At 37.8% G+C, this 27715-nt stretch overlaps 1 protein-coding gene across 5 annotated transcripts in view; it reads left to right on the top strand.

Moving 5' to 3' along the window:
* Positions 1-27715, top strand: part of SLC39A8 (solute carrier family 39 member 8) — a 77342-nt gene that overhangs the window by 30051 nt on the left and 19576 nt on the right. For all 5 annotated transcript variants that reach the window (XR_003795652.1, XR_003795651.1, XM_029236038.1 and 2 more), the window contains 3 exons: positions 1920-2089; positions 5023-5145; positions 5644-5811. Coding sequence is in view for 3 of the 5 variants with exons in the window: in XM_029236038.1 (XP_029091871.1) it covers positions 1920-2089; positions 5023-5145; positions 5644-5811 (461 nt within the window). In the remaining 2 variants the exon portion in view is untranslated. The remainder of the gene's footprint in view (positions 1-1919; positions 2090-5022; positions 5146-5643; positions 5812-27715) is intronic.

Genomic DNA, 27715 nt, shown 5'->3' with positions numbered 1-27715 from the left:
CCTTTGTGAGTCCCGTGAGATGACTCTGGGGCATGGTTAGGAGTCTGGAACTGATAGGAAAGTATCTGCAGAAGATAAAGGCATGGTCGGTGCTGCGATGGTTCTTGTGGTAACATTGTAATGTGTATTATCTGTGCTTTTCATGTGGTACTCAGCACAAGCTACCTTGTTTTGCTTTGTGTATGTGTGTGCCCTCTAGCGTCCCCAAGCCAAAGGTCCAAGCTCCTTGTTGGCAGGAAGCACGGTTTGGTCTACAACCTAGGCTCCATAAATGTTTCCTAAGATGGCTTATTTGTAGTTAGAATCACTAGAATAATGGTGAGCAATCCTGTATTCATGAAGCACAATATAAGATGTTCACAGTTTTGTTGAGTCCTTTGAGCTTTTTAAAAATTAGATTACCTCTAAGGGGTAATGAAGCATATTGCTAATGAATGTGGGCCCTGGAGCCAGACTGGGTTCAAAATCTTGCATTCTATTCACATGACTCGGGCAGCTGATTTGAACTCCACGTGCCTTGGTTTCCTCAACTGCATGAAGGAGGTAGTAGTGGTACTTGCTTCCCAGGGTTTTGTGAAGATCAAATGAATTAATACAGGTTAGTCACTTAGTATGGTGCCCGGCACGTGGCAAACACTCTCCAAGCATTCGGTGTTACTACGTACTCCACTGACAGTGTCAATGAGGAAAGTGCCCCGACATTTAAAAATGTTTTCTGGGCATTTTAAAGAAGTGGCAATGCAGAGGCAGCTTTCTAATCTTTCACACTGTCCTTAGCGCACAGTCAGTGGGGCTGCAGGCAAAGCCAATGTCACACAGTTCTGGGGGCAGTTTGTATCTCAGCCTGCACTGCCACCTGCCCCTGTACGGTTCACAGTCTGTTTCACTCGCATTCCCATGTTGTTTTTATTTATTTATTTTTTTTTGCTGTACGCGGGCCTCTCACTGTTGTGGCCTCTCCCGTTGCGGAGCACAGGCTCCGGACGCGCAGGCTCAGTGGCCATGGCTCACGGGCCTAGCTGCTCCGCGGCATGTGGGATCTTCTCGGACTGGGGCACGAACCCACGTCGCCTACATCAGCAGGCGGACTCTCAACCACTGCGCCACCAGGGAAGCCCTCCCATGTTGTTTTTAAACCATCCCCTCTAGGATAACCGGGGAGATATTGACCTTAGGATGCCATCCCTTCATTTCATTTTAAGGAACATTTATTAAGCACCAGTAGGGGACCAGGCCCTAGGATGGAGACATGAAGAATGCTCCACGACCCTTTTCACCACTGTCTCCACCCTATGGGATATTGTTGCCTTTGTCTGAGCCTGGTAGGGTGAGCTGTGCTCCCTTCTTGAGTGCTTACTGCACTGGGGCTCCCTGGAGGCCCAGGCAGGGGGCTGAGGTGCTGTCTTCCCCGAGGAGGTGCTGTCCACAGGGCCTGCAGACAAATGATTATGACGAGCTCAGTGTCAGCAACTATGGTCATCTTGAAGCTAACAACCCCACCCATCCGCTTGCTCTCGTCACCCCATACCTTCTCCCCGAAACCCACACTGCCTCTGTTAGTCCCCTGAAAGGCCTAGTTTTAAACTGGGCTTTGAGCCACAGATGCAGCTAGGTAGCTCGGAGCCTGTGGGCCTCGGGTGATCACTCTGCTAGATGTTCTTCAAATTCCCTGCAAGCTATAAAAGTCTGTAATCCCATAATGATGACTTAGGACTGAGGAAAGCATAGGCAGTGTTACTATTAATATTTATATTCTCAGTAATTTTCTATATAATTTTCAGTGAGAAGTTTTCGTTGTTTTAAAGAAGATACCTGTTTCAAGCTTTTAAAGGTGAAATGTGTTTCACACTTAATGTACAGTAAGATGTCATTTGGCTCCTATGCTCTAATTAACTTCTACTCTTCCTTCTGATCCACAGTTTGGGGATATGGCTTCCTGTCAGTGACAGTTATTAATCTGGCATCTCTCCTCGGACTGATTTTGACTCCGTTGATAAAGAAATCTTACTTCCCTAAGATTTTGACCTATTTTGTGGGGCTGGCTATTGGGACTCTATTTTCAAATGCAATTTTCCAACTTATACCAGAGGTAAGGGGGTTGGCTGTTTGTTTCTGTGAATAATTGGTTATTTGAAATGTTTCAGCACTTTGTACATTTTAAGCCTCCATAATTCTTGCAGCATTTTATGGTCTGGTTTATAGTGTTTTGGGTAAGAGAAAGCTGAATCACAGCAAATGAAAAAGCTTGTCCCAAGCTGCAGGGGAAGTCAGCGTCAGAGAGAAAATTAATATTCTGGGAGGCCAGGCACCAGGACGTGCTCAGACAGCTCTGGGACACCTCGGAAGGCCTTACGACTCTATTCTGTCTCACATTTGGCAAATTTAATTTTTCTACACTCTTTTTATTATTTACTTATTTATTTCTGAAGTGCACGCAGTGTCAAATTTACTAAGATATACAACAGAATTCCTCCATGGATCAGTTTGGTGCTTTGTGACCACCTAGAAGGGTGGGATAGGGAGGGTGGGAAGGCAACGCAAGAGGGAGGGGATATGGGAACATATGTATATGTATAACTGATTCACTTTGTGATAAAGCAGAAACTAACCATTGTAAAGCAATTATTCTCCAATAAAGATGTTAAAAAAAAACTCCTCCATGTATTTACTACAGCTAAAGAAGACTAGAGGGTAAATTAGAACATGGTTGACAAACCTTTTCATTCTTTTTGATTGTGGATAAAAATCAATCGAGGGCCGATAAATAAACAGCAGCTTATTTTTTCCTTTGGTAAAACATGTTATTGAGCTGCCATTGACTACAGTGCGCTACTCAGTTCTTCAGCACGTGATGTATATGTTTTATTTTAAATCTGTAATGTGGCCATATAAGGAAGAGAGATGGAGTGAGGAGAATAAGTGAGAGGAAAAGAGACAGGAGGGAGAAAGAGACATTAACAGGAGGGAGTCACAAAGGGCAACTAGAGAAACACATATACACGTGGACAGTATCTCCCCACTCATGCACACACAAAGATGGAGGGGCAAGCTCTGAACAAAAAGAAAATATATAGTATCACCTTCAGCTCATAAGTTTTAGAAAATTATAACTAAAGTTCCTTTTAGTTTTCGCAGCTATATATGAAAGTGGGGGTGTAACTTCTTAAAGTCATAGTTTTTATTATTATTATTATATCTGGAAAGGACCTAGGAGAGCATCTACTTCAAAGCCTCAATTGTAGAGATGAAAAAATTAAAATCCAAGGGGATTAAATGACTTGATTACAGCCATATAATCAGCTAGTAACAAAGCTAGGATGACAAAACAGATTTTCTGATTTTAAAAATTATATGTACTATATTTGATATAGTATTATATATATTAACTCACCTGATTTGTGGTGAGTCAAATTAAATTAAACAAACTAACATGGTATGTGGACTGAGGATTGTACATTTATGATTTTGAGGTTTCCTGTTTTATTGAAAATGTAATAATACATTAAAATGTCTATTAGGAAAATAAACTTCTTCAATAGCACTTATAGAGGTTCTTTTGCCTTTCTGTGATAATTAGGGAATTATGGATATGAGCAGAGAATTATGTAAACACTAGAGAATCTATCTTTTTAATAATACCCCCAATTTACATAGTTATTTCTTTTTAAAAAATTTTAAAAAAAATTATTTACTTTTTATTTTTGGCTGTGTTGGGTCTTGGCTGCTGTGCATGGGCTTTCTCTAGTTGCAGCAAGCGGGGGCTACTCTTCATTGCAGTGCACGGGCTTCTCATTGAGGTGGCTTCTCTTGTTGCGGAGTGCGGTCTCTAGGTGCGCGGGCTTCAGTAGTTGTGGCACATGGGCTCAGTAGTTGTGGCTCACGGGCTCTAGAGTACAGGTTCAGTAGTTGTGGTGCATGGGCTTAGTTGCTCCGCAGCGTGTGGGATCTTCCCTGATCAGGGCTCAAACCCGTGTTCCCTGCATTGGCAGGCAGATTCTTAACCACTGAGCCACCAGGGAAGTCCTGATAGTTACTTCTTTTGTGGCAAAATTATTTCCCCTTTGCTATTTTATTTTCATAACCACCGTGTTAGTTGTATAGAGTAGGTATTTTTATGCCATTTTTGCACTGTGTAAATAGGTCCGGAGAAGTCACTGAAAAGAAGATGTGGCATGAGGTCTCCCCAGAGACAGATGTAGAACAAGAACCCAGGCATTTTCTATTCTAGACTGCTGTTCAGAGGGGACATTGACAATGTGTGGAATGGTATAAAGCTGTGGCTTTTCACATGTTATGCTCCCCTGCTATTTTACTTATTTTAAGTTTGTATTTCTTGTCTGCCTAGAACATCATGACTCTATAATTTCAAGCTCCAGCTCTTGTCCTGTGTCCTTTAAACAATGAATTATTTCATTCTCATCATTTGTGAGTGTGTGTGTATGTGTGTGTGTGAGTGCCTGGTACCTTATATCTTTTCTTCCTTATTCTGGGGCTCAGTCCTCGATTTATTTATCTCTTTAGGACTTATTAGGATCCTCTAAGTTCAAGAGGCTCTCTCTTGGGAAAACAGTAATCCAAGTGACCTACCATATTTGCTTTAAAAAGTTGACTCTGGAAATTATGGGCAATTATATTACTTTTAGAAAAAGTGGATAATCAATGTCTCATTTGTCTTAATTACCCATGTCTAATATTATCTTATAAGTATAGGAATCAGTGCTGCTTTTTTATTGATAAAAGTTTACTTTCTCAAGGCAAGTATCGCTGAAGGTGTTATAGCTAGGAAACTATAAGGTACTCTGGGGGCTTTATTTAATAGGACTTCCTCTGGTTATAAGACTTCAGTGCTATCTCTTACAGTTTGATTACTCAGATTTCAGAGTTTTTGTTTTATGATTTTGGCAGGTAAATCCCCAGTATTACCTGGATGTGAAGGATGGACTTAGGACTGTGGTGAAAATTATTTACTGAATCAAATTAAATTACTTGGTCTTACCTGAATTGCCTTTTTTTCTCCCTTAGGCATTTGGATTCAATCCCAAAATTGACAACTATGTTGAGAAGGCAGTTGCTGTGTTTGGTGGATTTTACATACTTTTCTTTTTTGAAAGAACGCTTAAGATGTTATTGAAGACATATGGTCAGGTAAATGGACTTTATTTACAATGTTTGATGTTTTACCCACTAAAGCTACTTTATATAGGCAAATAAAGGCAGGAATTTTATTCTTACAATTATGTGAACAGTTCAGTTGTTAGACTTGTGAATGTGAGGAGAGAAAGGAAAGGATCAATATATTGATAAGTATAAGAGGAACACTTGATTCTTATTGTAGAATTTGGAGTAAATACTAACAATTTAATGTCCAATAACAGATGCACATAATTTGTATTCCATTCATATCCATCAACATAAGAAGGTATATGCACCCTAACATGAAAAAACAAAAACAGGAGAATCTAATAAATGAAGATACATTTAAAGGAAGAGAAATTTTATAAATCTAAAAATATTATACTACATACGGAATAGATATAAAAATTTTCTCTTATAAATAAAAACCATTAAATTCTCTATTTTCTTGCCTGTATGAGCCATCTTTGTTTCTTCTTATAATCTTTTCCTCCCTTATTTTTCTTGTAGGATGGTCATACCCACTTTGGAAATGATGACTTTGGTTCTTCTCAAGAAAAAACTCATCAACCTAAAACGCTACCTGCCATCAATGGTGTGACATGTTATGCAAATCCAGCTGTCACAGAGCCTAATGGACACATCCATTTTGATAACGTCAGTGTGGTATCCCTACAGGTATTGTAATTCTCTTTACTGCGTCCTTCACACTATGTGAAGACTGCTGTGCATGCAGCCAGTCAGTATTTTGCACATTTAATTGTATCAGACTTATTCCTGCATGTGTGGGATAAGTGGAATGTAAGTTTGTTTCTTTTTCCACTTTCCCTCTGTCAGTTTACTGCAAATATGCGAGTTTAGCAATAAATTGTAGGCTGCTGGGTTGGAGGCTTTAGTATTCTCTAAGATTGTTTAACTATGTAAGAGTTACTAAGATTTATACAATGATATGTTGCAAAACTAATTTAGAGCATTTCTCTTATTTTGCAATTCTTTCGAGATACAAAACCAAAGAATCCCTTTGGGTGATTTTGAAACTGAAAGAAGACTTGTAAGCTATTAAAATTGTGTTCATTAATTAATTGATTTAGAATTTTCATTCCCATTTTCTAAATAATGTTAATAGATATTATTTCTTGAGCAAGTATTATATGCCAGGTAATAAGCCAGCACTTATTTTATCTCATTTACTTTTTTTTTTTTTTTTTTTTTTGTGGTACGCGGGCCTCTCACTGTTGTGGCCTCTCCCGTTGTGGAGCACAGGCTCTGGATGCACAGGCTCAGCGGCCATGGCTCACGGGCCCAGCTGCTCCGCAGAATGTGGGATCCTCCCGGACCGGGGCACGAACCCGTGTCCCCTGCATCGGCAGGCGGACTCTCAACCACTGCGCCACCAGGGAAGCCCTCATTTACTTTTTATAACAACTATTAAAAGTAGGGATTCTTTTCTACATATTAGAACTACATATTAGAACTATTAGAACTAAAAGTAGGGATTATTTTCTATGTATTAGAATTATTTGGAAATCAAACCCAAATTATGTATGCAAAAATGAGAAGTTATTGGAAAGATAGTGGCTATCTAATGGGATAACCAAGCTATAGGAAGATCAACAACCCTGGAACCATTAGAATTATTAGGGCTCCCACTCCCTTCTCCTCTCTGCATCTTAGAGTCATTTTCTTTTTTCACTGTGGATGGGCTCCTTCATAAACGGGAAATGTAGCCACTAGCAACTCCTGGGATTTATGTTTTATAATTTCGGCTACTAGAAGGAAACTGACCTGCCTCTTTAAGTCCTAAATCCAAAATTTCTGGTGAGTGTCTCCTTGGTCCAGCTTGAATTAGATGTCCACTTCTAGACTAATCTAAGTGCTTAGAGGGTTGGGCCCTTTGTATGGCCCCAAGGGAATATGGATGCGGTAGAAGAGTGGTCATTAAAAGGGAGACTGGGATGCTAGTGTCATGGGTGTCCACACATGTCTCATTTGACAGATTAAGAAAGTGGAGCTTTGGATGCCAAATAACCTCTCCAGGGTCTCTCAGCTCATAAACGACAGATCCAAAAGCTATAAAGTTAAATACAATATAAAAGACGATAATTAAAAATAAAATCAGAAGGAAGTCAGCTAAGAAACAAAAGCAGATAAAAGATATTTGGAAGAGGTTATTAATGCAAATGATCTGAGTTTCCTTCTGGAAAGAAAATATGATTGGTCCTATACTTCTTCCCACCCAATTAAGGAAAATCTCAGGAGGGACTGAAAAGGCAGTTTTATGTGAGCACTAAGCTAAGAGAGGAAATTATTTTATGCAATATAATGAATGATGCTTTTAGGCAAGACTTTGCAAAGAATAAGTAAATGTTCAAATAGATAATTTCCTTTAATAATTACAGCTAACCTTTATTAAATGTTCAAGGACTATGCCTAGAACTTTAGATGAGTGATCTCATTTGATCCTCGTAATAGCCTAGGAGACAAGCACTCTTATAATTAGGAGATTGTGGCTTAGAGACGTTAAATAAACCCAAGGACACACATCGCCTAATGACGAAGCTTCTATCAGGACTGAGGCCATCTGATGCGGAAGCTTGCACTTATACACCTTGCTGGATTGCCTTCATTATGTCACTGCTCTGCTAGGATCAAGATGATAACATTAACTCTTAATAAATATTACGTTTTGTAGAGGGAAGAAGATAATTTTGGCCCATGGTCAGTGCTTTCTGAGAACAAATAAAATTGATCTGCTCAAAAGTTTGACTTTAGTTTTAAAGTTTTAGGACTCCTGGTTTCTGATTCACAGTGGCCAGAAGACATGTTTGCCGTAAACACAAACACCGTGGCAAAGATGGGGTCCTAGACGTGATCCTGTTTTACATAATTTAGAAATATCAATCAAATGGCCCTTCTTTCTCTGCTTCTGGTAGTAATGCTAATATACAGGCTTTCATTCATTTATTTAATAAACATTTATTGAGTACTTGCTCATTGTCCTAGGCACTGGGGATTCAGAAGCAAATTCTTGTGAAGCTTATAGTTTATTCAGCAGAAAGAGATAATATAGAAAAGAGTAAAACAAGAAAATATCAGGTAGCATTAACTATTTTGATGAAAATAAAACATGGTGATGTGGCAGTGACATGTGGAGGCTTCTTTGATCTATCAAGAACGGTCCCTTAAGAGGTCAGTGGAGAATTGGATAATGAGAAAGAAGAACCAGCCATGAAAATATCTGGGAAAACAATGTTCCAAAAGCTTTGAGAATAATCAAATGGGTCCCATACAAGGGAACTGGAAGCTGAATGGCGTTGGATTTCCTGACATCAATGCTGGAGACCAGTGGCACAGTACCTTTAATATTCTGAACAGAGGCAACTGTGGAATTGTAAACCTGGGTAAACTACCAATCTAGTGAGAGAGCAGAATGAAGCTAGGAGTCTTGAAATCTACTTCTAGGAATGAGAAGTCCACCTGAAGTAGAGAAGGTGTGTGCCGGGATGACAGCCATGAACCAGGCCTTGACATGAGCCACATGTGAGGGGAAGGAAAAAGATATTCCATGCAAATGGAAAGCAAAAGAAAGCTGGAGTAGCAATTCTCATATCAGACAAAATAGACTTTAAAATAAAGACTATTACAAGAGACAAAGAAGGACACTACATAATGATCAAGGGATTGATCCAAGAAGATATAACAATTGTAAATATTTATGCACCCAACATAGGAGCACCTCAATACATAAGGCAAATACTAACAGCCATAAAAGGGGAGATCGACAGTAACACATTCATAGTAGGGGACTTTAACACCCCACTTTCACCCATGGACAGATCATCCAAAATGAAAATAAATAAGGAAACACAAGCTTTAAATGATACATTAAACAAGATGGACTTAATTGATATTTATAGGACACTCCATCCAAAAACAACAGAATACACATTTTTCTCAAGTGCTCATGGAACATTCTCCAGGATAGGTCATATCTTGGGTCAGAAATCAAGCCTTGGTAAATTTAAGAAAATTGAAATTGTATCAAGTATCTTTTCTGACCACAACGCCATGAGACTAGATATCAATTACAGGAAAAGATCTATAAAAAATACAAACACATGGAGGCTAAACAATACACTACTTAATAATGAAGTGATCACTGAAGAAATCAAAGAGGAAATAAAAAAATACCTAGAAACAAATGACAATGGAGACACAACGACCCAAAACCTATGGGATGCAGCAAAAGCAATTCTAAGGGGGAAGTTTATAGCAATATAAGCCCACCTTAAGAAGCAGGAAACATCTCGAATAAACAACCTAACCTTGCACCTCAAGCAATTAGAGAAAGAAGAACAAAAAAACCCCGAAGCTAGCAGAAGGAAAGAAATCATAAAAATCAGATCAGAAATAAATGAAAAAGAAATGAAGGAAACAATAGCAAAGATCAATAAAACTAAAAGCTGGTTCTTTGAGAAGATAAACAAAATAGATAAACCACTAGCCAGACTCATCAAGAAAAAAAGGGAGAAGACTCAAATCAATAGAATTAGAAATGAAAAAGGAGAAGTAACAACTGACACTGCAGAAATAAAAAAAATCATGAGAGATTACTACAAGCAACTCTATGCCAATAAAATGGACAATCTGGAAGAAATGGACAAATTCTTAGAAATGCACAACCTGCCAAGACTGAATCAGGAAGAAATAGAAAATATGAACAGACCAATCACAAGCACTGAAATTGAAACTGTGATTAAAAATCTTCCAACAAACAAAAGCCCAGGACCAGATGGCTTCACAGGTGAATTCTATCAAACGTTTAGAGAAGAGCTAACACCTATCCTTGTCAAACTCTTCCAAAATATAGCAGAGGGAGGAACACTCCCAAATTCCTTCTACGAGGCCACCATCACCTTGATACCAAAACCAGACAAGGATGTCACAAAGAAGGAAAACTACAGGCCAATATCACTGATGAACATAGATGCAAAAATCCTCAATAAAATACTAGCAAACAGAATCCAACAGCACATTAAAAGGATCATACACCATGATCAAGTGGGGTTTATTCCAGGAATGCAAAGATTCTTCAATATACACAAATCTATCAACGTGATAAACCATATTAATAAATTGAAGGAGAAAAACCATATGATCATCTCAATAGATGCAGAGAAAGCTTTCGACAAAATTCAACACCCATTTATGATAAAAACCCTGCAGAAAGTAGGCATAGAGGGAACTTTCCTCAACATAATAAAGGCCATATATGACAAGCCCACAGCAAACATCATCCTCAATGGTGAAAAACTGAAAGCATTTCCACTAAGATCAGGAACAAGACAAGGTTGCCCACTCTCGCCACTCTTATTCAACATAGTTTTGGAAGTTGTAGCCACAGCAATCAGAGAAGAAAAGGAAATAAAAGGAATCCAAATCGGAAAAGAAGAAGTAAAGCTGTCACTGTTTGCAGATGACATGATACTATACATAGAGAATCCTACAGATGCTACCAGAAAACTATTAGAGCTCATCAATGAATTTGGTAAAGTAGCAGGATACAAAATTAATGCACAGAAATCTCTGGCATTGCTATATACTAATGATGAAAAATCTGAAAGTGAAATCAAGAAAACACTCCCATTTACCATTGCAACAAAAAGAATAAAATATCTAGGAGTAAACCTACCTAAGGAGACAAAAGACCTGTATGCAGAAAATTATAAGACACTGATGAAAGAAATTAAAGATGATACAAATAGATGGAGAGATATACCATGTTCTTGGATGGGAAGAATCAACATTGTGAAAATGACTAAACTATCCAAAGCAATCTACAGATTCAATGCAATGCCTATCAAACTACCACTGGCATTTTTCACAGAACTAGAACAAAAAATTTCACAATTTGTATGGAAACACAAAAGACCCCGAATAGCCAAAGCAATCTTGAGAAAGAAAAAAGGAGCTGGAGGAATCAGGCTCCCTGACTTCAGACTATACTACAAAGCTACAGTAATCAAGACAGTATGGTACTGGCACAAAAACAGAAAGATAGATCAATGGAACAGGATAGAAAGCCCAGAGATAAACCCACGCACATATGGACACCTTATCTTTGATAAAGGTGGCAGGAAAGTACAGTGGAGAAAGGACAGCCTCTTCAATAAGTGGTGCTCGGAAAACTGGACAGGTACATGTAAAAGTATGAGATTAGATCACTCCCTAACACCATACACAAAAATAAGCTCAAAATGGATTAAAGACCTAAATGTAAGGCCAGAAACTATCAGACTCTTAGAGGAAAACATAGGCAGAACACTCTATGACATAAATCACAGCAAGATCCTTTTTGACCCACCTCCTAGAGTAATGGAAATAAAAATAAACAAATGGGACCTAATGAAACTTCAAAACTTTTGCACAGCAAAGAAAACCATAAACAAGACCAAAAGACAACCCTCAGAATGGGAGAAAATATTTGCAAATGAAGCAACTGACAAAGGATTAATCTCCAAAATTTACAAGCAGCTCATGCAGCTCAATAACAAAAAAACAAACAACCCAATCCAAAAATGGGCAGAAGACCTAAATAGACATTTCTCCAAAGAAGATATACAGAATGCCAACAAACACATGAAAGAATGTGTTTGTTGGCATATATTAATCATTAGAGAAATGCAAATCAAAACTACAATGAGATATCATCTCACACCAGTCAGAATGGCCATCCTCAAAAAATGTAGAAACAATAAATGCTGGAGAGGGTGTGGAGAAAAGGGAACACTCTTGCACTGCTGGTGGGAATGTGAATTGGTTCAGCCCCTATGGAGAACAGTATGGATGTTCCTTAAAAAACTACAAATAGAATTACCATATGACCCAGCAATCCCACTACTGAGCATATACCCTGAGAAAACCAAAATTCAAAAAGAGTCATGAACCAAAATGTTCATTGCAGCTCTATTTACAATAGCCCGGAGATGGAAACAACCTAAGTGCCCATCATCGGATGAATGGATAAAGAAGATGTGGCACATATATACAATGGAATATTACTCAGCCTTAAAAAGCAACGAAATTGAGCTATTTGTAATGAGATGGATAGACCTAGAGTCTGTCATACAGAGTGAAGTAAGTCAGAAAGAAAAAGACAAATACCGTATGCTAACACATATATATGGAATTTAAGAAAAAAAAATGTCATGAAGAACCTAGGGGTAAGACAGGAATAAAGATGCAGACCTACTGGAGAATGGACTTGAGGATATGGGGAGGGGGAAGGGTGAGCTTTGACAGGGCGAGAGAGAGTCATGGACATATACACACTAACAAACGTAGTAAGGTAGGTAGCTAGTGGGAAGCAGCCACATGGCACAGGGATATTAGCTCCGTGCTTTGTGACAGCCTGGAGGGGTGGGATAGGGAGACTGGGAGGGAGGGAGACGCAAGAGGGAAGACATATGGGAACATACGTATATGTATAACTGATTCACTTTGTTATAAAGCAGAAACTAACACACCATTGTAAAGCAATTATACCCCAATAAAGATGTTAAAAAACAAAAAGTCCTGATGCTAATTTCCTCTGGGGACTATTTTCTGGCCGTTTTGGTTGTAGGTATAATCTCTAGTGAAGAGAGATTTAAACAAATTGAGCAACGCACTGTTGTTTTCAGTTTTCTCTTCACATCGCATTAAAAACAACGGAAAGAAGAGACATTTAAGAAATGCTATCAGGGTCCAGATATTGCTTTAAGAGACAATAGGTAGAGAAATATGAGTGATATTGATTTTAATAATAAAATTAGAATATTTTCTAGTATTTTATATGATGAGAATATATTTAACCTGGGTGACCCCATTACAATGATTGAACATGACATGTAAAATTCATGGTTTGTTTCGAAGCCCAAGCATTGCCCTGAGAATTTTGTTGACGATTCCTGTTTTTACTGTTTTGACACAGTGAAGTTTTTCCAAATTGAAGATAATAAGAAAGCATCTAAGAGTGAGTTAAGAAAAGTAGTTTAATTTGACATTGCTATCAAAAGAACACAAATTATATGACAATCTGGATTATAACAACATGATTCTTGGTTTTTCTGGAATATAGGAAGAACAAAAGAAATGTTATAGAATAATTAAAATGCATGACTTAGGGATGTCTTTATCAATATTCATCCAGACAATTTTGGTTCATCACCGAATACTCAGAAATGCAATAATGTTTAAGTTTAGTTGCCTTTGGTATTTTGTCTATATCCACTCATATAAAAACTATAGTTTTGGGGCTTCCCTGCTGGCGCAGTGGTTGAGAGTCCACCTGCAGATGCAGGGGACACGGGTTCGTGCCCCGGTCCGGGAAGATCGGGCATGTAGGAGCATTCATGTTCTGGGGGGAAGGTAGCAGTGATAGGGGCATAATAAGGAAGCAGTTATGAGGGACAGACTGGAGCTCAGGATTCCATTTCTCCAGTTATCCCATTATTGCCTCTAAGTAATGTTTCACATCTCACCCTGTGACACTTGCTGTGTTCCTTTCTCTCTCTGACTACTACACAAACACAGGGAGAAGTCTTGCAGTAACTCTGCAGCCGGGTGGGTCTTTTCCCCCTGAGTCTACAGCTTCAGAAAGACTGTGTTTAATAGACGTTGATTCCTCAGGAATGTCAGGTACTTCGGGGAGTTTTAGCTCTTCAAGGCCACTAGAGGGCCCATCTAGCTCATTCCTCCAGTAGTACAAAATCAGTGTCTTTTTCTAAATGAAACCTCCTGTGCTTTCATTTAAGAATGAATGTTATTAAATATGAAGTGATATGAGCCACTTATTCTTTCTAATAGAAGAACAATTAATATCAGCCATTTTTAGAAACTGACTATTGTGAATTTTATGTTTAAAGTCGAGGTGCAATGAAGTGGAATTTAACTGCAAAGTGTGGTGATGTTATTTCTTTGTCAATAACTGAAAGGAAGTGATGCTCTACAAATATAAAGATAACATCTTTGAGGTGCTTGGGGTATCCATGAGAGTCCAAGAGATTTTAAAAACACTTCATTCATTCAAGTATTTACTGAGTACCTAATATGTACTTGGCATTATTCTAAGTACTGAGAATTCATCAGTGGGGCGGAACAAACTTTCTGCCCTTCCATAGCATAACTGAAGTATTGTATAATATACCAAAATATTATACACAAAAGTGGAAAGCATCCTTTTTTCAAGTCCAAAAAAACCAAATCCGAAGCTCTGTGTATATGTATGGGGCTGGCCTACTGCTCTTTTCTCTTGCGTGATGGGTTTTTCTCCATTCTTGCCCAGAGGTGGGAAGGATGGTGCCCATATTGGGAAGGAGGGTGGGAGAGGAAGGGGTTGAAGCACTGTGAATATCTGACTTGATACCCTTGTCTTCAATGCTTTGTGTCCTTGAATCGAGGGCCTCTTCTGGTTCAGTTTCCCCAGTGGGTAAATCTCTAGTCATCATTTGGAGTGGCTGCCTTGCTGAATTGGTTTGGAAGCAATAATCTGGGGTTTTTATTGCTCCCTGAATAAATTTACAACTGATTTCCTTTTTCTAGTTCCGCTCTTTCTCTCGGAGGCAGTTGGCGCCTCCATTCTCTAAACTTTTCTGATGTTTTGGGCCCTGCATCACTTTGTTTCTTTTGACTTTCTTCCTCTGTGGAGTCAGAACTCATCCTCCTCTTTTCATCCTCCAAAATAAATATCTCAGCGCTCTCATCTTCCATTCTTTCTGTCGTTGTGACTTATGTCATTTTTAGTCTTTAATTTTAGGAAGTCTCAGTAGGGACTAGAGAAAAATATGTATGTCTAGTGTGCCATATTTCACCAAAGACCTATTCACTACTTTCAATCATATAGTTATTTTTTTAAATACATCTTTATTGGAGTATAATTGCTTCACAATACTGTGTTAGTTTCTGTTGTACGATGAAGTGAGTCAGCCATTTGCATACATATATCCCCATATCCCCTCCCTCTTGCGTCTCCCTCCTACCCTCCCTATCCCACCCCTCTAGGTGGTCACAAAGCACCGAGCTGATCTCCCTGTGCTGTGCGGCTGCTTCCCACTAGCTACCTGTTTTACATTTGGTCGTTTTTGAATATCACAAGATTTAAAAACAGAAATCAGTTACTTCCTTTTATGGGGTTATACTAACAATTAGTTAAAATTGAAAATGATACTTATAATAAATTATATAAGAAGCGGTTTTCATTGGTCTTGATTGACAGATGCTTACAAAAAAGCTGGTTGGATTAGAGGCAAACACTGTCCCTACACAATCATGAGGAGGAATTCTGAGTACACCTTGGTTGTTGGTGGCATTTGTTTTCTCACTGGATCCATCTCCATGCTTCCTTGCACCCCACAGACTTTTATCAAGCTGCAGTCTGTGTGTTTTGAAAGTCATAAAAATTTGTACTTGAATCTGCTCTGAGTTTAGCCCACGCTTTACTAAGTCCACTTTTATTCATTTTTAGTGGACACCTTTTCACATTTTCAAGAATAACTGTTCCAAAAAATTTTTCATTACTCCACAAAATTCTCACTACAACCTTTTTTTCCTTTAAGGAGGAGACTGCGAAGATTATTTGGAATCTGTGTGAACTTTGCTGTCTCACCCCATCTGTTACTTCCTGAAAAGTGCTCTGTGCATCTGCTCTCTACCTTCCCTTTTGTGTCAGAACTTGTATCCTTTCTCTTTTAAGGCCAGTTCCTCCACATGCACTCATCTTTCCCATGGCCTCTTCCTGTTACTTATCTTTCCTGAATCTTTCCTTCTCCCCGTGTCTACAAACATTGAAAGTCTGTTCTTCCTTAAACTATTCTTTTTTCCTGACTCTGCTGCTCCCTAAGATTTCTCAAATCTTCTCCTTCTCTACACTGTCCAACTTCTTGAAACATCAGCTAATAGTGAAATAAGAATATGTGTCAGACATTGTCTTAAATGCTTTACATATATTAACTCATTTACTGCTCAGAGTAACCACTGTATGAAGTGAGTACAGTAACTACCTCCATCTTAAGGATGTGAAACCGATATACAGAGAAGTTGAGTAACGTAGCCAAGGTCACATGGGTACCAAGTTAGGATTTAAGCCCAGGCTTCCTGGCTCCTGGGATGGTTAACCATTACCCTGACTACACTGCCTATTATTTCCATTTGCTGACTAGTTTTTATGTGCTCCCTGCTCTTATTCATCATCTCCTCAAATGTTTGTTGTAATTCAAAAATTCACTACCTATTCTCTGAAATTTCTCTCTGGAATGATACAAGTGATTTTTCTAGGCAGCAGGCTGTATTCTTAACACTCATTCTCATCCTTTCTGAGGCATTCCTGTAGTTTAGCACACATCTGAGTACCTATTATTGGCTAAATGCTAGGAATATAAAGGCAGATTTTTTACTGGAACTTACTTCCTCCCTTTTGGAATTACTCATTAGATAGTTTCTGTGACACAATACTATTTTTCTCCTGCCATTTTAGCTACCATTTTCTTGGTGCTTTCTCAGAATCTCCTTTTCTTGGCAGGACAGCTGGGAGGAGGGAGCAAGGGTTTTGGAGTTACATGGGGCCAATGTTAACGTCTCGGCAATAAAATACGTTGCGTGATTTGGGGAAAGTTAGTTAACATCTCTGAGTCTTTGTTCACTCATCTGTAAAATGAGGAGCAAAAATCCTTAAATTAATAAGTTTTTGTGAAAATTATTTACTATAGGCCAACTTTGTAACAATGTGTCTGACATTATATGCACACAATCAATGTATATTTCCCTCCCTCTTCCGTTCACCAAATTTTTTTCTTCGCTTTCCTACATTTTTAATCATAGTGATCTCATCAGATCCTATCGCTTCACTTTTCATTCCTGTGGGATTAACTTTTAAATCTATGTGCATAATTATTTACAGATCATCATTTAGAAGAGGGCTTCTTATACTAAGCCATAAAGGCTTTTGTATTGATTTGTATTTTTTTCAGTGGGATAGAGTACCACAATGAAAGGATAAAAACATAGAATTCCATGCTTTCTCATCTTTTTTATTTACCCTTTAAAACATTTGAGTGCCTTTCCTAGAAATTAAAGTTTGATTTTTAAAACTTGAAGGCTGTTTGGTAGTAAAGAAAACTTTCCGAATGCAAATGCCTGCAAGGCTGCCACTGACTTCTGTCAGACTAAGAGAACTTGAAACATTTACTCACCCTGGAATAAAACTTTAAAGTCCAACGTAACTTGCCACTGGAATGATATTATCAGTTTTTGCATTGCAGATTCTCTATCCGAGTTGTTCAGCTACACACTCATCCATCCAGTTGTATCTGTCATACTCTGACACATTCAGTTCATTTGAAAGGACATGAAAGTAATGGCACCTTAATTATGCAGGGAAGATATTTGATTGTCATGTTATTGAAATAATTGGGCTGCATAAAATCTTTTAAAATTGAGTTAAAAGTTGTAGTTAGTGCTGTTAACTTTTTAAATCTGGATACAGACATTTTATACAGATAAATTCTAAAGATGAAAAATTTAGTGATACAAAATGTAAAAATGATAATTTGAAAGATGAGATAGAGCACCAGTGAATCAAGTCACACGACTAGAGATGGTACCTGCAATCTAAATTAAATCAGAACTAAAGTGGAGAGGTTCGGAATGTCAACCAGAGTAACTTGCCAGAAAGGGGAGCTATCCATTAAGTACCACGTTTGCTCTTCCAGATAAGACCATGTCCCAAATACGTAAATTTGGGGCTTCCCTGGTGGCACAGTGGTTGAGAATCTGCCTGTCAATGCAGGGGACATGGGTTCGAGCCCTGGTCTGGGAGGATCCCACGTGCCGCAGAGCAACTAGGCCCATGAGCCACAATTACTGAGCCTGCGCGTCTGGAGCCTGTGCTCCGCAACAAGACAGGCCGCAATAGTGAGAGGCCCGCACACAGCGATGAAGAGTGGCCCCCACTTGCCGCAACTAGAGAAAGCCCTCGCACAGAAACGAAGACCCAACACAGCCAAAAATAAATAAATAAATTTAAAAAAAAAGCACCAAATACGTAAATTTGGCAGAAACATTTTAGTTGATACCAAGTGTAAGGAGGGATTTAGGGTTATCTGTTGTTCCTTAAATTAGCCAGTCATTTGGCCAGCTAAGACATCCCTATTTTCACACAGGGAGGCTGGTAGCATCACCATTGACACAGCAAATTCATAGAGAAAGAGTTTGTACTACCGACTCTTAGGTCAGCTGGGAGAATCGAATAAGGTAATGTACGGTACGTGAAAGTGCTTTGAAATGTACCCAAATCTGTACTATTTAATCTATTTGAAGGACAAACAGTTGCTTAAGGGTCTCAGTCAGGGACTGCTGTGATATCCAAATGAAAAGGGAATATTTTAGTTACTCATAAACATTTATACGGTTAATGCTTTTTGTAGAGTTTATAATTTTAACCATTTGTATGCAAACATAATTAAAATGTTATGAAATTTTGAGTTCTGGGTATAACTTATAGAGTTTTAGGGTTTTCTTTTGCCTTTGTAAATGGACCACACACACAATTTAATTTCTGTTAAATAATGAATATCTTAAAGTAAAAAAAAGAAAGAAAGGCATTCAAAAGTGAGACATTCCCAGAGAAGTCTTCTCAACCTCCCTAGAAATTGCCAGAGAAATCCTGACTGATTTCTGTCCCACATATTGTTTGCCAAAGAATCATTAAAAATTCACTCAAAAAGAGTACTACTCATAGTGGACAGAAACTTTTTGTGAGTTATCAGGATAAGATGCCAAAAACTGCTTGGTTTCCAACTTGATTTACAAAATGCAGAGTGAGAGAGAAAACAGAAGATCTGTTTGATGTTGGTGGGAAAAAAAGAAAGACATATTTGATAAGAGTTCCAGATAGTATTGGCCTGTCTTGGCAAGAGTTGGTCTTCTGGGATGGAAAGACTGAAAATGAGTGCATGAGCCTGTGTTTCAGAAAAAATTATAGTGTGATTAACAGAAATGAAGCAGTTGGAAAGAGAACTCTGGAAGAAGGAGGGGAGGAGGAAAGATGATTACTTTTTCTCTAAATGAAAACATTTTTATGGAGGCAAAACATATGTAGGGAAAAGTGCACAGAAAAGAAAATAATTTATTATTATGTACTGTGGATGCCTTAAGGCACTAGGGTTTAATTGTCTCACAGAAACTCTGTGAGAAAGGTTGGGGTACATAGCTAGACTTGTAAGAAATGGGTCATACAGTACACACGTATGTAATTTTATTGAAGAACAACAAGTTGCTCTCTAAACTGTTATGCTTATTTACACCCTCAGCAGCAGCACAATTCACATTTTCTCCACCTCTTTAGCAATTGTTGGAAATTTTAGACTTCAAAAAATCTATTGCTTATTTAATGAATTTGGAACGGTATCTTTCTGTGATTAACCTTTGTATGTGTCTGATTACTAGTGAAGTTGAGCATCTCTTCATATGCTTATTGGCCATTTTACTTTTGTGTTTCCTGTTCATCTATGTCACAGATTTTTAGTTGAGTTGCTTATCTTTTTTCTTATTGATTTGTATGAAAGAAAATTTATCCTGAGTCTTGTTAAAATGGCAAGGAAGACTTTATTCAAGATTAAAGAGATAGGGGTCAACTCTATTACAGTAGAGTAGAGAGATGGGGCTCAACTCGGAATATAGCAAAGACAGCTGAGGATTTATGGCTAACAAGCAGAGTGAGGTTGTCAGTGGATAGAGAATTACTAAGAGGAGACATCAAGAGTAAGAGGGATCCTTGTTAAACCAACTTGACAGCATCCTTGCTAAAGGCAGGCCAAGATGATCAGATATCAAGAATATGGGGATTCTTACTAAATTGACTTAGCAGGATTCTTGCTACAACTGGACTCTGGAAGGAGGGGCAAAGAAGCCCATGAATGAGGTCTAGTTGAGAACAGGGCTCAGAGGATCCTGACTAAAGTTTAGTCAAGGATAATCTTTGTCATTTGTAGGAGTTTTGTATATATTCTGGGTGCTAATCTTCATTGATTAAATGGATTACAAATATATTCTCAAAGTCTCTGACTTCTCTTTTCACTTTGTTTATGTTTTATTTTTTAAAAGTTTTAATTTTAATGTAGTCAAACATATCAATACTTTTATTCAAGCTTTCTACTTTCTGTATTTTGCTTAAGATAGCTTCCCTTTGCCAAAGTAAAGAAGATATTCTTCTGTATTTTTTTCCAAAAGGTTTAATATTCCATGTGGAATTTATTTTTGTATATAAAAAAAGAGACACTTTTTGCTTTCTGTATAGATAAGCAGTTAGCCTAGCTTCTTTTATTGAATAGATCATCTAATCTCTGCCATATGTCAAGTTTCTATATATCAATGTGTTTATACCTAGACTTTTTATTGTCTTTCATTTGTCTATTAAAAATTTTCTGCCTTATGACCACAGTACCTTAATTATTATAATTTGTAGTGAACATAGAATGCCCCAAGACAAGGCTCTTCACCTTGTTGTTTTCACTGAAAGTTGTCTTTGTTCTTCCCTATCAATATTTTGGGGATTTTTATTGACATTGCATTGAACCTAGAGATCAGTTGAGGGGCAGCTAACATCTTTATGAGATTTCAGATTTTCTTTGTTTTGTAATTTTCTATAAAAATGTCTTTAGAGTGTTCTGTTAGATTTATTCCTAATTACTTTGTAGCTCTGCAAGTATTATACAAGGTGTTGTTTCCTATTCCATTTTCTAATTAGTTATTATATAGTAGTACATTGAATTCAGTATATTGATTTTAAACCTGCAGTATTGCTGAACTCTCCTGCAATTCTTTGTATTTTATTTATTTACTCTTTTGGATTTTCTGTGTAGATGTCAATGAGCAAAGAAGCAAATTTTTTCTTCTTTTACAATTGTTACAACTCTTTTTTTCTTATTACAATGGCAAAGATTCACAGGATAATGCTGAGTAGAAGTAGTGATAGCTGGTGTTTCATCTTGTTTCTGACTTTGATGGGTACACTTCTAAGTTCAGTAGGTTGCTGGCTTTAGTTTTTTTTTTTTTCAATAGATACCATTAATTAGATCAAGAAAGTTCTCTCATATTCAGAATTTACTAAGAGTTTTTCTCAATGTTGAATTTTATTGGAATTTTTTTCTTTTTCTGTACTATAAAGTATGGGTAATCTATACTTAGTTAATTTTTTTATTTTAATTTTTTTATTTTATAAATTTTAATTAAAAACTTAAAAAAATGTTTGTTATTTAAAAATTTTAGAAATCCAGGAGGAAAAATGTATCTCTGTTAAGAATCTGCAATGCTTCTCTCTTTCTGAGAAGAATGGTTTGTTTTTACTTTTACAATTGAGGACTCTTAAAGCAGAGTGAAAGACTAAATGAATAAATAAGAATATTTTCTGGCAAAAATTGTGTCATTTCCGAACTACAGTATTATTCAGTAGGTCTTAATTGATTAGTAACATGAAAGTTAGAGCAACTTTGTTTTGTCAAAAGAACTTTAGTCAAAATAATGCCATTTGCAGCAACATGGATGGACCTAGAGATTATCATACTAAGTGAAGTAAGTCAGACCGAGAAGGACAAATATCATATATCACTTATATGTGGAATCTAAAAAATGATACAAATGAACTTATTTACAAAACAGAAATAGACTCAGAAACACAGAAAACAAACTTATGGTTGCTAAAGGGGAGGGAAGGTAAAGGGATAAATTGGGAGTTTGGATTAACAGGCACAAACTACTATATATAAAATAGATAAACAACAAGGACCTACTGTATAGCATAGGGAACTATATTCAATATCTTGTAATAACCTATAATGGAAACGACTTTGTAAAAGAATATACATATATGTTTACACACACATATATCTGAATCACTTTGCTGTACACCTGAAACTAACACATCATTGTAAATCAACTATACTTTACCGCTAATCAGGTTACTTTACTTTTCTAAAACTATTTCTTTTCATCTTTAAATTGGCAAAAGTCTCTACCAATCAGCATTATTACAAACAAAATGAAATATTTTAAAAGTAATGAAAACGTACAGCTATGAAGTAAATATTAAATCTTATTACAACCACGTCCATACTACCAAACATGACCATCTTCCTGAGAAGTTATGGGGATTAAGTGAGAGGAACAATAGCCAACCTTGTGTGTGGCCTCAAAGCCACAACGTTCTCTATTTCAATGGCAGAATATTGATTGGGCAGCTCTTGATTTCGAGTAGGGAGCTTGGTACAAAGTTGTGGGCTCATATGTCAGGTTTATAAGCACAAGTCAACTGGAAGGAGGAAAGCATTTTATGCAGTGGGTTTTCTGTGAAAATATGGTGGGGTACATTTTGAAGGTTCAAAAATAGATGGATTACTTCAGTGCAGGAGCAATTTATAGTCAAGAGTTATATTAATGAAGGTTTCCAGAAGAGTTGAGAACAGGGTTTTCATGGAAGTTTGCAGAGAATAAAACCAAATAGCAAGTTTGAATAAAGGATAGGAAGGCAGTTGAATTTTGAGGTTGATTTGCTTTCCCCTTAGACCAAAACTTCTCAGCGTCAAAGTTCATTAGAAGACACTTTGGTGCACAAAGTCCCATGCAGTAGGCAATGCTGTCCTCAGGGACATTGGAGAGGAATGTAGACGAGAATGGCCAGGGGCTGGGGTGGGATGGAGTGGTGCTATGTTTCCAGCAGTAAACAGAAGAAACCTCATAGACCTTCAGTATACTGCAGACTCTCCTTGATAATATGTCTTTGTTTGCATTGCCCCAGCACAGAGTAATGATTGAGAATAATCAATCAGCTTCCATAATAATAAGTTTATGTGAAGATGGAGAACTGCTGTGTGTGGGGGGCTGGGGGAGAGAAAAATTTGGAAGAATTTTCAAGAAAGTAGAGATTGGAGGTTCTGCCCTGACAGCTGAAACTATGGCCAGGAGGAGAGGTCTGGAGGGTATTTAGAATGGTGCTGTGTGTACTAAGTAGTCTTTCCTTGGTGTTTTCAAAAAGTTCTTAGTAAAGAATTTATAAATTTTCAATGCTTCTGAAGTCAGATATAGCTACTTTTTAGGGATTACTTTGCTGCAGTAGGCTGTAAGGAGAAGAAATGCCAGATTTAATAAATAGACGCAGAAAAAGACTAGAGAAGTGAATTATTTCAAGGAGTTTGTCATCAAAGGGAAGAAGAATGAGGAAGAACAGCCGTTCAGGGGAGGATGACGATTCAGGAATTCGTTAATCTAAAGGAGATTGCAGACAGGGAGGAAAGGCTGGAGTGGACAGCCAGAGGTTGGGGAAGCAGAGAACGATGGAAGTCCTGGCAAGAAGGTCTGATGCAGCAAATTCTTAGAGAAGAAACTAAAAGGGAATTAGAACACGAGTGGAACTGCTGATCTTCAAAAGGAGAAGGGTTTTTATGCTAAGATCTAGTGGAAGGTGGAGAATGTGTTTGTGGGCGGAGGGGTGTGTGTGTGTCAGATGCCTCCATCTCAGGCAGGTGGGAAGTAGCAGTAAGGAGCATGGGGTTGGCGAAGAGAGGAAGAGCTTGGAATAGGTTCTCTGTTAATGTAGTTAAGAGGGGATTAGAGATGATAACAGATTGCTGGGTAGAAAGGCAGATTTCTCAACCCTGAGCCTGTGTCCTTAATTTCAGGGGTGGAAATGTTGACCTTTACATCCTGGACTCACAAACTCAAGCAATACTCTGCATGGGTGCAAGGCAGAGACGGTGATACTCCACCTGGGTAGACTCCCACACTGTTGCAGACCCCGAGAACAGCATGCCTGCAACCTTTGGAGGGTTCTGGGAACCAGGGGGTCACATATGAAAGTAGCCTGCTCCTGTGTATGAAGTTCCAGAAATACCGTTTTGCGCTCCGCCTCCTGAAAGCTGTCCCCGCACAGATTTTCTTTTCTCTGGTCTGTGAGCCATAGTCAGTGTCAGGTAGAGCAATTCCTCAATAAGCATGTTAGATTTCTGTTACCTGTCACTCCTGAATAATTAACAGCAATAATTGTGATGGTGGTAGTTAGTGGTGTGGTGTTGGTGGTATAGATCTTGTGCAGGGAATATACTCAGTACTAGACAAATGTTATTCGTGTACAACCTCGATTGGTAGGTGTGATTATCTCCATTTCACAGATGAGGAAACTGAATTTCAGAGAGGTTAGGATTTTTTTGAAATTAGATCTGTCAAACTCAAAGTTCTTTTACCAAAGCCATGTTGCTTTCTGATGTGCATGTTTCTCATCAGTTAAAATGACTACTTTTTAAAAACAATTTTTTTGTTGAATGAAAGGTTCTTTAAATTCTATAGTGCTTTTTAATTTTCAAAAGTTTCACACAGATGTCTTCATATAATCCCATAATAACCCTTTTTTTGGTCTCTTACCCCTATTATATTGCCCCTCCACCCATTCCCTCTCCCCACTGGTGACCGCTAGTTTGTTCTCTGTATCTGTGAGTCTGCTTCTTTTTTGTTATTTTCACTAGTTTGTTGTGTATTTTAGATTTCACATACAAGTGATCTCATACAGCATTTGTCTTTCTCTGTCTGACTTATTTCACTTAGCATAATGCCTTCCAAATCCTTCCATGTTGCTGCAAATGGCAAAATTTCATTATTTTTTTATGGCTGAGTAGTATTCCATCATGTGTATGTATGTATGAATGTATGTATCTATCTATCTATCATCTATCTCACATATTCTTTATCCATTCATCTGTTGATAGACATTTAGGTTGCTTCCATGTCTTGGCTATTGTAAATAGTGCTGCTATGAACATTGTGGTACATTTACCTTTTTGAATTAGTGTTTTTGACTACTTTTAATGAACAAATATAAATACATTTTTTGTGGGAAAAAATTCTGTCCACTTATTAAGAATCTACCATGTACTTGGAATTCCTTAAAGGTAGGTATATCCATGTAAAAATAGTTATAGTGTGGTGTGATGAGTACTCTAGTAGACGTATACACAAGTTGCTGTGCTGAGAAAGATGTGGCACGTGTTGGAGTGGGAAGTGATGCAGATGAAGTGGTCCCAGATGCTTTCCTGAGAAGATGATGCTTGTACCAATTGTGAAGGATAGGTGTGAGATTGCTAAGTAAATAAGATAGGATGAAATAGGTGCAGAGGGTACTTCCAATTATTATTTGTAAGCATTTGGCCATTTCTAATTTTTTAAAATTTAAGCAAGTACCCCTGTAGAACAGGTCTTAAGAATCCCCCTTAGGAAGCTGTTTGATGAAATGCATGAACCTTTGCAACAGAAGAATATACAGACCCACCAATTATTACATCCAATTTAAAGTATGTACACCCCTACAACTGAAACACCCTTACAACCTCCCAGCTAATCGTCTCTGATATAGAGAGATACTTGATAAAAGAAAATAAATGCCCAGGGGTGGGAGTAGAGAGCACTGTAGTAGGTGCCTTACAGCTATTATGTTTAATTCCTACAGAAGTCCTGGGAAATAGGTATTAAGTCTATTTACAGATTTAATTAAGACTCAGTTAAGTTAAAAAACTCACACAGGTTCACACAGATAATAAATGGCAAAGTTATGATGAGATCCCCTCCTGGGATCTTGAGTTCCAAACCCATGTTCCTTCCGTATATAGGCATGACACGACCTTCCTAACGGGAACATTGCTCTAATCAGTTCTGATTTCTGACCATGAACTTACAAATGAACTTTTGCAGTGCAACTTGAGGATTGCCTGCAGAGTGAAACCTCATTAAATTTGACTCTGCTAACCTGTCATAGCTAATAACGTATGATTTGTTACATTTTGCTTGTAGACTGGGCTGTAGAGTACTTTGGCATCCTCTATAAAAATTGCTTTTGAAATAATTTGTTAGGAAGATGCACCTAAAGTTTTCAAGTTATCTCAAGAAACACCAAGTTGTTATTTGTAATTGAGATGCTCCATTAATCTTATCCATACAACGTGGCAGGTTTTCTGAAGGCCCTCTACCACACCCTGTGCTTGCTGTGGAAGCTTTTTGTGAGTGTGAATTCTGGAAAGCTATAAAAGTGTATTTATCTAAACATGTTCTATACTAAATTGCTTTCACTAAACAGGCAGGACTTATCCCTATTTAAAATTAGTAAGGTTTTACTCAATTAGGCTTGATGTCAAGTTAATTTTTCCCCCATTAGTATAATGAAGAATTGCTGTGTTGCTTTGTTGTGCATATGCTGATTGATAAAAAAAATTGAGGATGAATGCAAATACATTTTTCTTTTGAAAAATGAGGAAAAAAATTACGAGGTTCAAGTAAATTATTCCGGGCATCAGAAAGAGTTGCTTAATTTTATTATGCAAACTAGCATAAGCAATGGGAAAATGTAAATATATATTCTATTGCTGGTGTCCCTTTAACATCAGCTTTTTCAGGCTTTTTTAAAGGTTGAATTATAAAAGATGTCCATGTCATAAACACTGGGCTTGCCAAAATTGGTCTCTTTTTAAAAAAAATTTTGCTGTTTGCTCATTTGAAAATATTTATGTGGTGCTATATTTTTTACATGCTGCATCTTGCAGTTTGGGAATACTGGATCAAGACCCGGTGAGTAATTTTTACTCAGTGGATTGCATGATGGAAAATTTGCCAAAGCATGAGATGTTTTATTGTAATAAGTAAAATTCATGTCCCAAGGAGAGGCTATTGGGGAGGTAGAATTTATTCTATATTCTAGTATTCCATATTATATTTATTCTATATATTTCAAAAATAAGAATCCTAAATTAGAAAGATCACAAAGCTAAAGTATCTTGCAAATGAAGTGTGGTCTTGCCAAGATGTTTTCTGAGTTTAACACTACTACACTCTGTAGTAGAGCATTAGCAGATTGTCACACACACACACACACACACACAGATGTTTATCTGCCTATATATTCCTATCTATTCAGTTTTATGTCTGAGGCAAATGTCCAGATCACACAAAACACTTTTATAACTAGAAATACTTCACTGATTATCTTAGTGAATAGAAAATAATTGAAGGTGTTTAAAGACCAAATTAGGTGTTCAGTCTTAATAAATTACCATCAGGTTGCAGTCAGATCATTGATTGGGTGGTGGAATTTGATTTTACCGTGTGCTTGCTTTTTAGATAGGGGATTTCAGTCCCTTTTTGAGGATCTCAGTGCAATTAAGTTAATGACTCTTCATTTTTGTTAATTAAGTGGTGACTTTCTCAAACTGTCTTTAACTTTGTTCACCGTGTTGATCAGTGGCCCAATTTATTCAGATCTATTGTATGTTTGAGTTCTTATCAGTGAAAAGGAGAAACCTCAATGTGTGAGCCCCCATTTCTTTTTTTTTTTTTTGGCGGTACGCGGGCCTCTCACTGTTGTGGCCTCTCCTGTTGTGGAGCACAGGCTCCGGGACGCGCAGGCTCAGCAGCCATGGCTCACGGGCCCAGCCGCTCCGCGGCATGTGGGATCTTCCCGGACCGGGGCACAAACCTGTGTCCCCTGCATCGGCAGGCAGACTCTCAACCACCGCGC

The sequence above is a fragment of the Monodon monoceros genome, unplaced genomic scaffold (genome assembly GCF_005190385.1).
Source record: "Monodon monoceros isolate NGI ecotype Baffin Bay Population unplaced genomic scaffold, NGI_Narwhal_1 Super_Scaffold_20, whole genome shotgun sequence".
Taxonomy (NCBI): domain Eukaryota; kingdom Metazoa; phylum Chordata; class Mammalia; order Artiodactyla; family Monodontidae; genus Monodon; species Monodon monoceros.
The sequence above is the reverse complement of the archived record's forward strand: the minus strand, read 5'-3'. Positions and strand labels throughout refer to the sequence as shown.